This window comes from Thalia democratica, unplaced genomic scaffold (genome assembly GCF_965202585.1).
Source record: "Thalia democratica unplaced genomic scaffold, ktThaDemo2.hap1.1 HAP1_SCAFFOLD_625, whole genome shotgun sequence".
Classification (NCBI taxonomy): Eukaryota; Metazoa; Chordata; class Thaliacea; order Salpida; family Salpidae; genus Thalia; species Thalia democratica.
This window is the reverse complement of record NW_028139634.1, coordinates 37,515-52,395: the sequence shown is the minus strand read 5'-3', so window position 1 is coordinate 52,395 and position 14,881 is coordinate 37,515. Positions and strand designations below refer to the sequence as shown.

The window sequence follows — 14,881 nt, the reverse complement described above, 5'->3', positions numbered from 1 at the left end:
ATGCATTGCATAATATAAAGTAAGTACATTAAAAAAAATAATGTTTAATTTTTATCATTTCATAATTACAAAAAAAGCTTGCCCAACATGGCTGGATTAGCAAGGATTCACTTTATTACTAAAATTATTTTATTTAAACATAGAATTTTTGAAAGTTTTAATATTGTTTATTAGAGTTGTTCTTTTAATAAATCATTGTTAGTTAAGTATTTTTATTAAAGAAGAAAACTGACTGTATAAACAAAATTTTCATTCAACGTATTTCAGTGTAAATTTTTAAAGACTAAAAACAAGGTTATAAAAAAGTATTCATTTAAAACTTCAATTAAAAAAAATTGAGTAAATTTACAAATTCTTTATGTTTTTCAGATATATGTATAAATATTATAGCTTAAAAAAATTTGATTTTGAGATCATCAATTTAACCCAACAAAAATGTGGTTTATTGTATTCTTCATCTTGGCAATTGAGTCAACCAAGATCCACTTTGAAACCAACCCTGGGTGCACAGGGACCAAATGTAAAAACTCAAAGTACAATATCGTCTACGGAAAGTTCCTTTCTCACCACCACTCCCTGCACTACGTATGGTCGCTCAACCGTGAAGTTGACTACCCAACGCTAGTGCTGATAAAAAGCCAAGATGTTGATTCGACTCTGGTGGTTGATTGGGACAGGTTTTTGAACAGTGGTGCTCAAAGTCATGACCTCTTAGGCTCTGTGAGTCTCAGTGGTAGTGACCAGGATTACAGCTATGCTGTTGTACTGTTGAAAGGGGTTTCATTATACAAACAGCAGCAAGGTGAAACAGCAGCCTCTAAGGACAATTTAATAAAGTCTTACTCCTTCAACCACCTTCAGTTAAACCTCACTCTGAGCAAGGAGAAAGACAAAGTTTTATTAAAGTTCTCAGACTCAAGTGTGTTAAGCAGACCCACCATCCAAATCAACTTTGAACCCCATTTGAAAATAGAAAGAAACGAAGAACCTCCACTGATGCTCTTCAGCAACACCTCGTCAGAACTCCAGTTCACCTTCACCAATATGCTCAGTGACAAAGCAAGCATGACGCTCGAGTATGACATCATATACAACCTCAAGTACGTGCCCCACACCAACAACGTAAACAACAGCGTCCTTTTCCTCCGAACAACTTCAGTCAACGACAACATCCTGCCCTCACTTTTGAGGACGGAAGAAGTGACCTGGTTTGATTTCACCCCTGCATACAAACTCGAGAGCACAAGCTTCTTCAGGTGGAGGACTCACGCCTACACTTGCAAGAACGCAACAGAGGACACGGATTGTGTTGTGGGGGCAAGTTCAAACAGCATTGGCTTTGACACCCTGGCAGACAAGTCGAGGAACAGGTTGCTGATGGCAATGTTCAGCAACAAGCTGATATCAAAGTCGATAAAGCTGCAGTTTGGAGACCAGAAACCACTAGACCTGAAATATTTGAAATTTTCTACTGTTGTGGGTTTTGGCAGCGCCCCTGTTGATGGGTATTCAGTTGTTGCCTTTTCTGTTTTTGTGGGACTTCTGTTTCTGCCCTTCATAGTATTATTATCATGTTTTATTTTCATCAGCGTGTCCAAGTCCAAACACATGATCATTGCCAGCACAAGCGGGTTTGAGCCTCTTACGGATGAATAGTAATTTTCAGGTGAAGCTTTTTCTGACAAGTTTCATTTTTTTTAATTACTGACATCTTATAGCATTCTGTATTGTGGTATATAAATTTTAATTTGTGGTTTTATAATTGTTTTTTCTTGAGGAAGCAGGGTTATTTTTTAATTAAGTTAAGAATAGAACTCACTTCTGTTTTCTCTAAACATCATGTATCAGTTTCATCAAATTTTAATCATGTATTTTTTAATTGTGTCTGAACACTTTTCTGTTTTTGTTTTCCTAATTGACATTAAGACTGTATTTTTGAAGTTGTCTGAATTATCATTCTACATAAAAACAATCATTTTCGTATAATTTTTGTAATAGTGTGACATCAACTTTATGACTTATCAAGTGCTATTGTAAGATTTTTACTACTTTAAAGAATTCCAGTTTCTAAACTACTTCACGAGATTTTTTGACTTAGTACAAAATCGTTGTTTTATTTGTTTTATACTACTAAAAGTTTAGCTAAGACTTTTCTTTAATAAAAAATTCCAAAATATTATGTAAAATTTTATATGTGTATAACTTATTTTAATTATTGAAAATAAAAAAAAAAAATTATAATATAAAACATTTTGGTGCTTTTACTTCAACTTTTCTTGCATTTAATATTTTAAATATAAAGTTTTTATTTAAGATATAATGTTGAATGTTTAAATTTATAATCACTTTAATGTGTGTACATATGTTATCATAGTGCTCAGTATTGTTTTGCTTTAATTGTTGGTGTAAATGTAGAAGGTTTCAGGTATTACTACATTCAATATACTATTGATTTAATATTTTTGTAATAGTGTAATAAAAAGTGATAAATAACCACAGTTATAAATTTTATTCATAAAAAAAACAAGCCTAGAGCTTTAGTTTTAAAAAGCATCACTGTACTTGTTTTTTGTTGTGAAATTTATATTTTTTTAATTTAAACTTTTATAAAGTTTCTATACTAAGCAGTCTTTAGCAGCAAAATGCTTTCAAAAGTACTTTGAATAAGTATTACTGCTTTAGTACTCGTACTTGAAATTTTTTAATTTTTGTTTTTAAAATTTCTATACTCAAACTAGTTGCTGTATTCATTAGTATACTATTAAAAAACCATAAAAACACAATTTACTGAAAAAACAATATTTTTTAATCTTGCCTATGTATGTATATTATGGTGTTTTATGTACAGATTTTATAATAATATTTTATACAAGATGAGTATACCCAAAATATTCATGTGAATTTTGTAAAAAGATTATAGAAAGGTTAGTTTTATTTAAAATTTATTTTTTGCCTATCTATGTTAGTGATTATGTTGTTTGATTAATATACTTTTAATTTAATATTAAATTTATATTGTATTACATCTAATCTAACTGTTTTTAAATACATGGTACAATTATATTTATTTACGTTTAACGATTTCTCTTTAATTACTATTTAAACTTTATGTAAAATTTATACATAACATTTAATGTATGACTCATTGAGTCAAGTTAGTATTAATTTATCTGAGTAACTTATTTTGTATTGTAAGTAATTAGGTGGTAACACTTTTCTTAAAAGAAACATGTATGAGTAATATTTTTAATATTGGTTAAGCTTTATGTTTCAATAAGGTTATGGCTTAAACTAATCTATTAATATCAACAAAGTTTGAAATATTTAGTTATAAAAAGTCCTTGTAAGTACTACTGAGATGCAATTTCTCCATTGAAATACAAACAATTAAATATTTGCTCATAAGATTTCATAACTATCACAAGATAACCATCATCGTATGTTTATCCGAACTCCTGTAGCATTTTATAACTGTAATTATAAATTTGTTTGTTTTTGTTTTCAGATAAAATATTCGTTATACTTTTTGAGTTTAACTTCACAAACATAAATTGAAAATATTTCAACAATACTGGTTATCAATTATCATTGTATGTTTGTTTAAACCTCTGTAGCATTTTATTATTTACTTAGTTTTATTACATATTAACCAGTAAACTTGATTTAGACCTAGTTAAAGCAACATTAGTGTTGGAATAAATAACATTCTATTTGCTTAATTTATTTACACAACCCAATCTAACAGCCATTGCAGTTCGCAATAATTTGTTTGTTTTGTTTGCAAATAAGAGATTTTCTTTCACATTTTGGGTGAATTACTCAAACATAAACAAAGTTTTGTGATATTGCATTGGCTACCAAAGTAGGGTAAATACAGCAAGTAAATAAAACATTGTTTTTGCTTGAATAAACATGATATTAAACCATCTGATTAACATTAAAAAATAAGTTAGCATGTTGTAAAACAAGTCATCAGCTGGTTTTTAAGCTTTTTAATTTTTAACTAGTTTTACTAGGAAACCCACGCAAAATTGAAATAAATGCAAAGCTACTGTAATTAGATTAAACTTTTTAACATACCATAGTAACTAATGGCATCATTATACTTTTTATAAGACAAAGTTAGATTGTACATTGGACAGATATTTTGTATGTTCTCTGCAAAAAGATCAACTAACAAACTATCAATTAAGGCCATTGAGGTGAGCTTTCAGTTTTATGGTAAAAGTTAATGTTGTTTTCGTGAAAAAATTGTCACCCTACGGCCTTAATCATTTTGTAAAACAGCAATCTGTATTTTTTTTATAAATCCAAACAATCACAGGTTGTTCTAATCAAGGATGGCAGACACAGCTCAAGAAAACAACAACAACGCATGCTCGAGCACCATACCTCAAACACCTCAATGTGGAAGCGATTGCAGTAAAAGTGACACGCTCAAAGACATCACCAACTCTGCAAGCACCAACAACAGTGACGTTTCAAACCAGGCATCCAAGTTTCACTCCTTGTACGATACCAAAGAGGAAATTGGGAGGGGAATGTCGAGTGTTGTAAGGAGGTTCATAAATAGGAGCTTGTTTTACTTTTATTAAAATAATTAAACAAACTTTAAACAATCTAAAAAATATCATTTTCATTGTGAATTTTTTTTTATCTGTAAATAAAGCAGTTTCTTAATGTATTTTAAAGCAAGCATATCAATGTCTCAAGTATTTATGAAAATCAAAAAAAATAATTTAATACTTTTAGCCACAAATGAATTGTATTTATGAAAATCATGAATTATTTATTTTCTCTCATCAATTTAAACAGCATTTATAAACATAATATTTACAGGTGCGTCCATAGGAGCACAGGGAAAGAGTACGCTGTGAAGATCATCGATCTGTGCAAAGAGGACGAGGACTCTCATCTAGAACATCCTCATCACAAGGACACGGATCTGAGGAGTGTTACCAGGAACGAAATTAGGATACTTCAGGAACTCAAAGGTAAATATTTTTTTAATTGAATTGAGATTGACTTTTAAAGTTTTTTTGTAGATAATTAGGAAGGTTTTTTTTACTTAATTTAAATCAGAATTATTCAGGAATCTTAAGGTTCGTTTTTTTTTGGATTTTTAATTTTAACTTTTAAATTGTGTTTTAAATGTTTTTACACACTTTTTGATATTTTTTTTAAAGAATGTTTTATTATTTCCTTGAGTTTTTAAAGTTGTTAAATAAAAACTATAATTTTTGATCCAAACTTTAACATTGGTAGCTGTAGCATTATACTTTCTTTACTATTAATTAGTGAGTATTATTGTTTAAAAGTTTTACATTTGTTAAATATCTTGTTAGTAAAAATAATAAATTATTTCTATTTTTTGTATGAATGGTATAACTACAGATTTTAGATTATTACTATCAGCAAACATGGTCTTTTATTAAAATATCTTAGCTTCAATCAATAATTCTAATAGGAATTACTTAAAGCTTGATCTTCAACACAAGTATATTAAGAATTTACAAAAAACAATGACTCTATTACAACAGTACATGCCAAAATAATAGAGTTTTTTACTTTTACTACAGTTTTGTTACATTTTCTAGTTACAATAATTTTGTACTACTAAGTTCAAAATAGAATGTAAAGATTTATCATTACAGGCCATGCCAACATAATAGAGTTGATTGAAACATTTGAAATAAGCTCCTCAATATTCCTGGTGTTCGAACTACTGCAGAAAGGTGAATTGTTCGACTACCTAACAGAGGTGGTAAAGTGTGGGGAAAGACAGACCAGAAAGTTCATGAGGTCCATATTGCAGGGGCTGAAGTTCATACATGAGAAGAACATTGTTCATAGGTTGTTTTTTAAGTGTATACATTCTTAAATTTGTTTAGTCTTTTAGATTTAAATTCGTAAAAATTTGATGTCAGAACTATTTTTATTATGGGGTAAGTATTGGTTACGTGAAAATTAAAATTCAGACAATTCAATTTCTTGAAAAAATGTTTAAAAGACTATATCTTTAAAAGTTACACATATTGAAAAGTAAAACAGAGGTTCTTGGTCCAATTAATAAGAAAATTATAGATAAAAAAAAATTATTTATTAAATAAGTTTATTTTTTAACACTAAAAATTACCATATTTTAAAACGTATTTTTCTTATCTCAAAAAATATATAAATTTTGCAAATAGAGGTTTGTAAGTATTAATTAGACCTACAAACGCTTTTTTTTTTGAAATATACGTTATTTTTTGAGTTTTGGTCCTTTGAATTTTTTTTAAGAATTATAATTGTATAAATTTTAATAGTTGTGCGTACGTAAGTATTACAAGCTATTGAGTATACATCACTCAAAAATATTGCACATAGTCTGGTATTTTGTATTTAATTTAATCAATATTTAATTAATAATTAACAGTTGGTCTATAAGGTTATTAAATTTAAATGTATTTCTGTTTTTTAAATCATTGTTGATTTTTTTTTGGTTTTATATTCATTCATATTGTTCATAAATTAATATTTTGTAATAGTTTTAACAATATAAGTTTAATTTACTGCTAAGAGTTGGTCTATAAGATGATAAGCTTGATAAACTAATAAACTTTTATACAATTTGACAAATAATTGTTTTTATTCTATTTAGGTTATATTTTTCGTATTTTTTAGTTTATAAAAGTAGTTATGTACTGTAAAAGCTAATAAACTTTTTAAAAACAAATTTTGCAAGTTATAACTAATTACAGAATGTTGTTTAGATGTGAATTTATAAAACTCAAATAAACTCACTTAGATAAAAACTCAGTATATTAAGGTGTTTTTATTATAAAACACATTAAGAATAGCATTACAAAATCTTTTCAGCAATTTTAAACAATTTAATGCTTCTTTAAAACTTATTTTGAATTTTTAAACCAAAAAGCTGTATTTTAAAAAACCTGGAAAAAGTTTGAACACATGGAAGAAAATTCAAAAAAAAGCGGTAACGCTAAGTATATGCATGTTATATTAAACTAAACTTAGTCAATACTATATTAGTTTTAGAAGTCAGTATTATTATTCTATTAGGGTGTGCACTTGAAAATAATGTAAATATGCTAGTTATATATTTTAAAATGAATAAAAATGTTTAAATAAGTTGTTTCATTAATTAACTAACAAGTGTTATATTTTTATTTAAGTTTTCAATATATTTACTTTATTTTTTGTTGGTTGAATGTAAAATGTTGTGAAAAATTTATATCTATACGTGATATATAAATTTTAAAAATAAAAGTAATAGTTTTATTCTATAACTCATATTGCAAATGACTAAAAATTTGCTACAATGTTAGTCATTTATAGTTCAAGTTAGCATGTATAAGTATTTAAATAAAATTTTATTTGTAATAGTGATGGTATATTAAAACTATCAAAATTATTTTTTAAAGTAGTAGTTGGGCTACATAAAGCTTTAAGTTTTATTTTGTAAACAAAAAACTAAGTTTTTTATCTTCCTTAAATAAAACACTTGTATAAGCATTTTCAGTTTTAATAAAGTTACAAAAATTTCTTTAAAAATTGGAAAGTTAAAATTGTTTCATAAGTAAAAGCGTAATTATTCTACTAATTAATCCACAGGGATTACAAATTGAAATACTTTTTTTATCTAAAAGCTTTTTTAAAATCATTAAAATGCATTAAAGGTCTCAACTAAAAGCTATACGGAGTTTATTAGTTTTTAAAAATAAAACTGCTAATGTCTTTAAATTAACATGTTAAGTTATAAAAATGTTGTGTAATTAATTTTTTGCTCAGATTTGAAATTATTCTTATAAATTTTTAAAGCTGATTTTAGTTAATTAAATGATAAAATAGGTATAGCTTAGAGAGAAAAATTTGATATTTAACTTAAAAAGCTAAATATTAAACAACGAAAAGCTTTTACTTAGAATATTTATATCAAAATAGTAACAATTGTTACAATTTAGACTAGATTTTCAGCTTTATGTGACAAATTAATAGTTTTAAGTTAATATTACTAATAAAAGTTTAGAGATTTGTTTTTATAAACTTATTGCTTTTACTTAGTCTATTTTTATTACAATTTCTTCGGTATTATACATTAGTATTTTCAGTATTTAATCATAAAGGGCTTAATTAATTGTGTTATTTGTTCAAAGCTTTCAAATCAATAGAAATAACTTACATTTGACAATGAAATACATTCTAGCTTGTTTAATTTATGAAAAAGAGGCTTAAAGTTAAAAAGCAACGTAATATGCTATGGGATAAGCAAAAGATACATAAGAAACGTTTTATGTTTGCTTTCTACTTGCATAAATCACTTTTAGACTTTATAAGTTACTATCAAAACTTTTAAAAATTCCATTTATTTTGCTAAAAAATTACAATAGTATTTGAACTAAACTAAATATTTTATCAGTGACCTGAAACCTGAGAACAGTAAAAACTAAGTTAAAAATGTTTGCTAAAGTTTTTAAAAATTTTTAAAAAGTTCAGACTTTTTAAAAAGTTTAATAACTAAGCTAATAAATTACAAAATTATATGTGATTAATTGATTAAATCTTAAAGTATACAAATAATCCTACAGATAATAAAATCATAGTTAATTTTGTTCGATTCAAACTTACAATCAATAAATATAATAATTATATAAGTTTAGATTTGAAAACCTGTTTATAAGCTCCGTAGTTGACAAACAATGTATAAGCTATGCTACTAAAATACTAATTTATACAATGTTTGATTTTTTTAAATTGAAAAAATTAATAACAGTAATTTTTTTCAGAAACTTCAAACCAGAGAGTATTTAATTTTAAAAATAAACTAAAATTTTTAAATGCAATCTTAGAAAAGAATTAAAAAATAGTAAAATTTTTTTACAGTATCAATTATTTTATTTTTCTCAGAGATCTGAAACCTGAGAACATCTTGCTGGATTCCAACTTGAATGTTCACCTGTCAGATTTCGGTTTCAGCCACAAACTCGTCCCTAGCAACGAGTTGTTGACCGAGTTGCTAGGCACCCCGGTCTACATGGCCCCGGAGATGCTCAAGTGCTCCATGACCCAGGACCACCGTGGTTACGGGACGCAGATTGACTTGTGGGCCGCAGGGGTCATCATGTATTCCTTGTTAGCAGGTTAGTAGTTAGTAATAATTTTTTAATATATTCATATAGCTGTCCTACTTCAACGTTTCTTGTTTGTCTTATGTCAAAATATATTTATATTAATTATCTTCAAACTTTAAAATCAAACTAATAACTCTTCATTTAATATAAGTCCCTCTAAACATTTTCATGTTACTAATATGCTTCTAAAGGTGTTTAAATAAGTTAAAAATATTTTTTTACACTTTAGCTCCTGCTATTATTAGTTCATACTACTTGTAGTTTCTAACAACAAGTGATTCTTATTGCAGGAACTTTTTACAAAGATATGCACTCTAATTTTCTATGACGTCATAACAAATTCATTGTCAATGTTTTTTAAATGCCCTTATTGACTGTAGGTTTTAGTTAAATTTGTAAGAATTTTCTCTCACTCTAACACGTGACTCTCACGTCAGGTAAACCCCCGTTCTGGCACCGCCGGCAGATAGTGATGCTGCGGAGGATTGTGGAGGGAAGGTACTCTTTGTTGGAGGAGGAATGGAGCGACAATTGCAAGGATCTGGTGAGCAAGCTACTGGTCGTTGATCCGTGTGAGAGGTGAGTTGTGTTTTTGTTTAAATTTTTAATATTTTTTAATTCATTTAACGTATATATTTGTATAACTTATTCCAATTGTTTGTTGCTTTTTATTTATTTTATAAGTTTCTATACGTTGATCCTAGTGAGAGGTAAGTTTTAAGAAGATGCGATTTTAAAAAACATTACTGGTTGTATAAAAGTATACTTATAGCATTTTTTTTAAATAGTTTGTTCAATAAATGGAATATGTTTTTGTGTTACTAAATAAATTATAAAAAGTTAAATACTATTTCTTTAATTACTTTAACTTAAGAAAACTTTAAACACTAAGAATTAGTTTTAGCAAACTAAGCTTAAAAATATTTTTAGTTTAACAAGTTTATAAACTCAAACTACTAATATTCCAGACTGACAGCCGAGCAAGCCTTGTCTCACCCATTTTTCGATGTGGAAGGTCACAATATAGAAGGTAGCAAAGTAGAAACAGTCAGGAAGGGATTAAGAAGGTTCAGAATTGCTGGGTTGGTAAAAAATAATTTTTATTAGATAATGTAAATATTTTTAAATGTATGTTTTCAATGGCTTAGAAACTAATTGGTAATGTATTTGTTTCGAAAATGAGTTTTTTACTGTATAAAATAAATTATGTAGACAATAATAAAGTTAAAAAAAAACTTTTGCTGGTGTCGTAGTTTTAGTTATTTAACTATTTTTTAATAATTATGCTTGTTAATTAATTGTGATTATTATTTTCAGTTTAGTCGTACTAGCAGTGAGAGTTATAGACAGAAAATATCAGAAAATGATGAAATTACCTACATACGTTGCTGCAGGTAAAACTTATATTTAAATTAGTTCTATATTTTAGTTGTGTTTATTTTATACTGTTTTGCAAATGGGCTCAATAAGTGCATCTAGGTTTTTTCTACTACTTTATTTACATGGCAGAATTGTCTTATTAGAAAAATTTACTCAAATTTTTAAACAAACCACAGAAAACCTTTATTGAAAATCACAAATGTTTTAACTAGGTGAATCAACTTAAACATTAGATCATTTTACTAAAAATTAGCTAAAAGTTAAAATTTAAGGTACTTAACTTTACTAAAAGTTTGAATACTTTACTAAAATTTTATATTTTTACCATTATTTTAATATTCACTGAAATTATAAATTTATAATAAGAATTTAACTTTATTTTAAATGTTTTACACAGAAACTGCTGTTATGTTACAATATCATAATTTTTTTATTTTAAAAGTTATATAAAAATAAATATGTCACTAAAATTAAAACGATTTACACATACAGGTGACCCTTACTCCATCAAGCGGATAAGAAAACAAATAGATAATTGCGCATTCAACATATACGGTCACTGGGTCAAGAAGGCAGGTGATCAGAATAGAGCTGTTTTGTTTGAAAACAATATTGAACATAATGAACAAGAAAATAATAATGATAGCGATGAAGATGTATTTTAACTATTAATGTTTGTTACATTATTTAAGTATTTTGAATTTAATATGAAAACAATATTAAGTATAATGATTTAAAAAATATTGATGATAAAGCTTTTTAAACTGTTTTGTTGCTTGAGTAGTACAATGGTTACAAACTTTGTTCTTATAGGAAACTTAGTATGTAACAAATCATTAGTTCTCGGTCCTTAAGTTTAATATCCTCCTATAATCCCGTTGACCTTGTTAAAATTGGCAATAAAACTTTTTTTTCAAGTTAATACTATTTTACTAATTCAAAATTTAAATACTGTTTGTAATAGAGACTTGTTTAAATACAGTGCCGAGTCTATTAAATTTAGAAGCCTCTATGACTTAGTATCCTCCTAAAACATAAAGGGTTAATCAAATCATTAAACATTGTTTGTAGATTTTCAAGATTTAATATTGCTCTTAATACTTATAGTATTTATTTTCAAAAGTCTTGTAATCCTAAAAAGGATAATTCAAACTTAAGTTTCTCAATAATAAAGCTTATGATTTTGTTATATTGCCAACCTACTTTAAAAAAAAATAATTATCAAAATATACTTGTGTTACTCAAGAAGGTATTTCATAATAGTTTTGTGTTTATTTGCGATTTAAGTCAAGCAAATTAAAGTATTTTTAAGCTTTGAAATTGTAACATTTTGTAGATTTTTACTGGTTAGTGGTTAATTTTAGTGCCTTTTACTTTTATTATGTTTATTGTTCTTGTTTTAATATTTTTTTATTTATCAATGCTAGCTAAATGTAACTTTATTTGTGTAAAACTATTAAACTATATTAGTTTTTAGATTGAATAAGTAATTTTTTTTACTGCTTTGCCAAATATATGTTAAACTATGTTAATGAAACTTAGTTTTTTTACTTAGAGATCCTAAAAGTATGTTTTATATTAAATATTTCAAACCTTCAATTACAAACTATCACTGTCAGTGTTAAAAGTATATTTTAAATCTGTGAGTTTTGCATCCAAGTTTTCATTTTATAGTTTTAGCTTCCTCTTTTTTTTTTTTGGTTTTGTATACTAAATTATTTTAAGCGTTAAACTTATTTTTTTTGTAATTTAAAACCTTTGAAATTAGTTAGAGTGTTTAAAAACTAAAAGATGTTTATAACATAATTTAAATAAAAACTCTTACTTTGTACAAATTCACATTTGTGCTAAAACTTTTTTTTTGTACATTATTTTTAAAGAATGTATTGCTGTTATAACAACAAATCACAAAAAAAAAAGTTAGTAACATATAGTTAATAAGCTGAATACTATTATTTTATATCAAAATTGATAGTATCAAAAAGTACTTATACTACTTAAGCTTTTGGTATATTTTTAAAACACTAAAATATAATTTTATAGTAAATTTAACATTTTTTGCAGAAAATCAAAGTAATATATAACTTAGATAAACATAAATATGTGTATATTTATTATTAACTCTACCTTTAAACAAAAGTTGCATTTAAACTTACTTCAAATTCAAGAATTATAAAAAAATGCAATTTACTACAACAGGTTATAAATTTATTTTTAAACAGTTTTTCTATACTTTTGAGAAATCAGCCTATAAATTTTATTAAAATTCTTATTGATAGAAAAAGTAGTTTTTATTCTTAATATCATTAATACAAACACTCTACATGTAAAATTAGACAAAAAAAAAAGTGTTCTCGTATTTTCAAAGTAATTGTTAATTATTTGCAAGTTTAATAATAAACTTTCCCCAAGATCAATAACAACAGCATCCGAGACAATCCTACGACCAGTTTCGTCCTTATTAGGACTCATCAGGCAGGAATAGTCGCGAGAAACCGCTATTGTGATCTTAAACAAGCGGGCTTAAGTACAAAGTACTGAAGCGACCGTTTGGGGTAAAGTTGAAAAAATAACAAGTTCAATAACTCATGAAAAAGTTATTGAAACTTTATGGATACTATTCTTTATATATGAAATTCGTTTTGTCTACTGACTTATTTTTTGTAAATTTTTTCGCAACAAAAAAAGAATTTAAGCATTGTTAACACCTAATTTATATACACGGTTTTTCAATACTGTTTTAAAAATAGTTTGCTACTTAAGTTTTTGTAATTTGAGTAAATATTCTTACATCGTATTTTAAAATGCATAGTTTGATAAACAAACAACAGCTTTAACAAAGTTTTAGATTAACAAGGTTAGACGACATCTGTATAAAATATTAGTATGCAACAAGTTATTAATATAAAGATGATTTAAATTGAACGTTAATTATTTTAATGGACAATTTTGTTTAAAAACTAGAGAACAAGTAGTATAAACTTACAATTTTATTTAGATTTAAAAGCTTTGTATAATGTTAAGATGTTTTTTTGTGAATACTTCATTGTTTTAAAACTGTTTTTTATTAAGGAAACATTTAAACAGCTAAAAGGCTAAACTTATGGTATCTACTAACTTTTAATCAAGCTTTATTAAAGACCAAGTTGTTTCAAAATCGGCCTATCAAAATTTTAAAGCTACTAACATAATAAATTTTCAACATACATGAAGCTATTTTTATTATTTAATTTGAGATGAAAGTAGTATAAAATATTTATAAATTTAAACTAACAAACAATATGTTTATATGAAGTACAAACAAACGTTTAAAAAACTTTTATTAACTCAAAACAACTAGTTTATATGAGGTGAACTGACTTTTTCAACTTATACAAACAAAGGTGTTACTTATGAACGGCAGTTTTTAAATACAGACTATAAAAAACTAAGAACAGCTCATACAAAAAGGTTGTATGGAAAATCAACAGACTTATATAAGTTTTTACTTTTTTTTAAGAACTATGGACAAAACGCTAAAAGGTATCGGTAGTGTGCGACTCTATAACCGAAAGGTTCTTCGGACCAGGAGCTGCAATCAAATATTTTTTTGTTGTTAAAAAATTTTTAATAACTCTAATATTATTTTACGATGTGCCAAAGTTGTAAGAAATTGAAATGGGTAAGAAGAAGCTTGTGAATTTTTATGGCCTAACTGTTTTAAATCGTCAAAAAACCAATTAACTGAATAAATTAAGTATGTTTTTCTACAGAAAATATTGTTTTATACTTGTCTGAGTATTGAATTTTTCTTTTTTTTTAGTTCTATAGATATTTAAGCTGTAGAAAGCAGTTTTCTAGTTTATCTACTGTTTTTAGCTAGCTTTTGGTTTGTAAGGTCGTACTTAAAGGCTTTTTCTTATAGCCAAAAACAACTTTAAGAAATTAGTAAACACTGTTATTGCTTCAAAAACAATTTTTGTTCTAAAACAATTTAATCATTTTAGTTTGGTGCTAAGGTAATAGAATTTACTAGCGAACATGCTCTATTTCATTTTTTTATAAGAGCTAAGATACTAGGGGTGCAGTCAAATGATCTTTTAACACTGCTTGTGTAAATATGCTATTTGAAAAAACTTTTGGTACATGTTGTTGGCGGCTTTAGTCTTTTAAAAGACTTTTACAAAAATTTAAAAACACGTTTATTAAGTTAAAAACAAACCTTTTAGCTGAGTTTAAACTATCTTAAGAAACTACTTTTTGCAAAGACTTACTAAAACAACAATTATGTTCTTAATTTACAATTTAAAGTTAGTCTACAACAAAGTTCGGCAAAAGGTAAAAATTCGGCCTGCGAGCATGTAAGTTTGACCCGCTAAACCAAAAAT

General features: G+C 26.3%; 2 protein-coding genes across 2 annotated transcripts; both read left to right on the top strand.

Moving 5' to 3' along the window:
* The first annotated feature begins 435 nt into the window (after positions 1-435).
* Positions 436-1,656, top strand: LOC145846784 (glycosylated lysosomal membrane protein-like). The gene has a single exon (XM_082953399.1). The coding sequence runs from the start codon at positions 436-438 to the stop codon at positions 1,654-1,656; it is 1,221 nt and encodes a 406-aa protein (XP_082809525.1).
* A 1,190-nt stretch (positions 1,657-2,846) lies between these two features.
* Positions 2,847-11,179, top strand: LOC145846782 (phosphorylase b kinase gamma catalytic chain, liver/testis isoform-like). The gene is made up of 9 exons (XM_082953398.1): positions 2,847-2,924; positions 4,325-4,561; positions 4,840-4,994; positions 5,655-5,853; positions 8,911-9,143; positions 9,572-9,713; positions 10,103-10,216; positions 10,452-10,528; positions 11,007-11,179. Exons 2-9 carry the CDS (start codon positions 4,341-4,343, stop codon positions 11,177-11,179), a joined length of 1,314 nt encoding a protein of 437 aa, XP_082809524.1. The 5' UTR covers positions 2,847-2,924; positions 4,325-4,340.
* The last annotated feature ends 3,702 nt before the right edge of the window (positions 11,180-14,881 follow it).

Excerpts from the sequence above, each read along its gene's own strand:
- LOC145846784 (XM_082953399.1), top strand. The coding sequence starts at position 436 with ATGTGGTTTATTGTATTCTTCATCTTGGCAATTGAGTCAACCAAGATC.
- LOC145846782 (XM_082953398.1), top strand. The coding sequence starts at position 4,341 with ATGGCAGACACAGCTCAAGAAAACAACAACAACGCATGCTCGAGCACC. Across the intron at positions 4,562-4,839 it reads ATGTCGAGTGTTGTAAGGAG|GTGCGTCCATAGGAGCACAG; the intron begins GTTCATAAATAG and ends TAATATTTACAG. Across the intron at positions 10,529-11,006 it reads ACCTACATACGTTGCTGCAG|GTGACCCTTACTCCATCAAG; the intron begins GTAAAACTTATA and ends TTACACATACAG.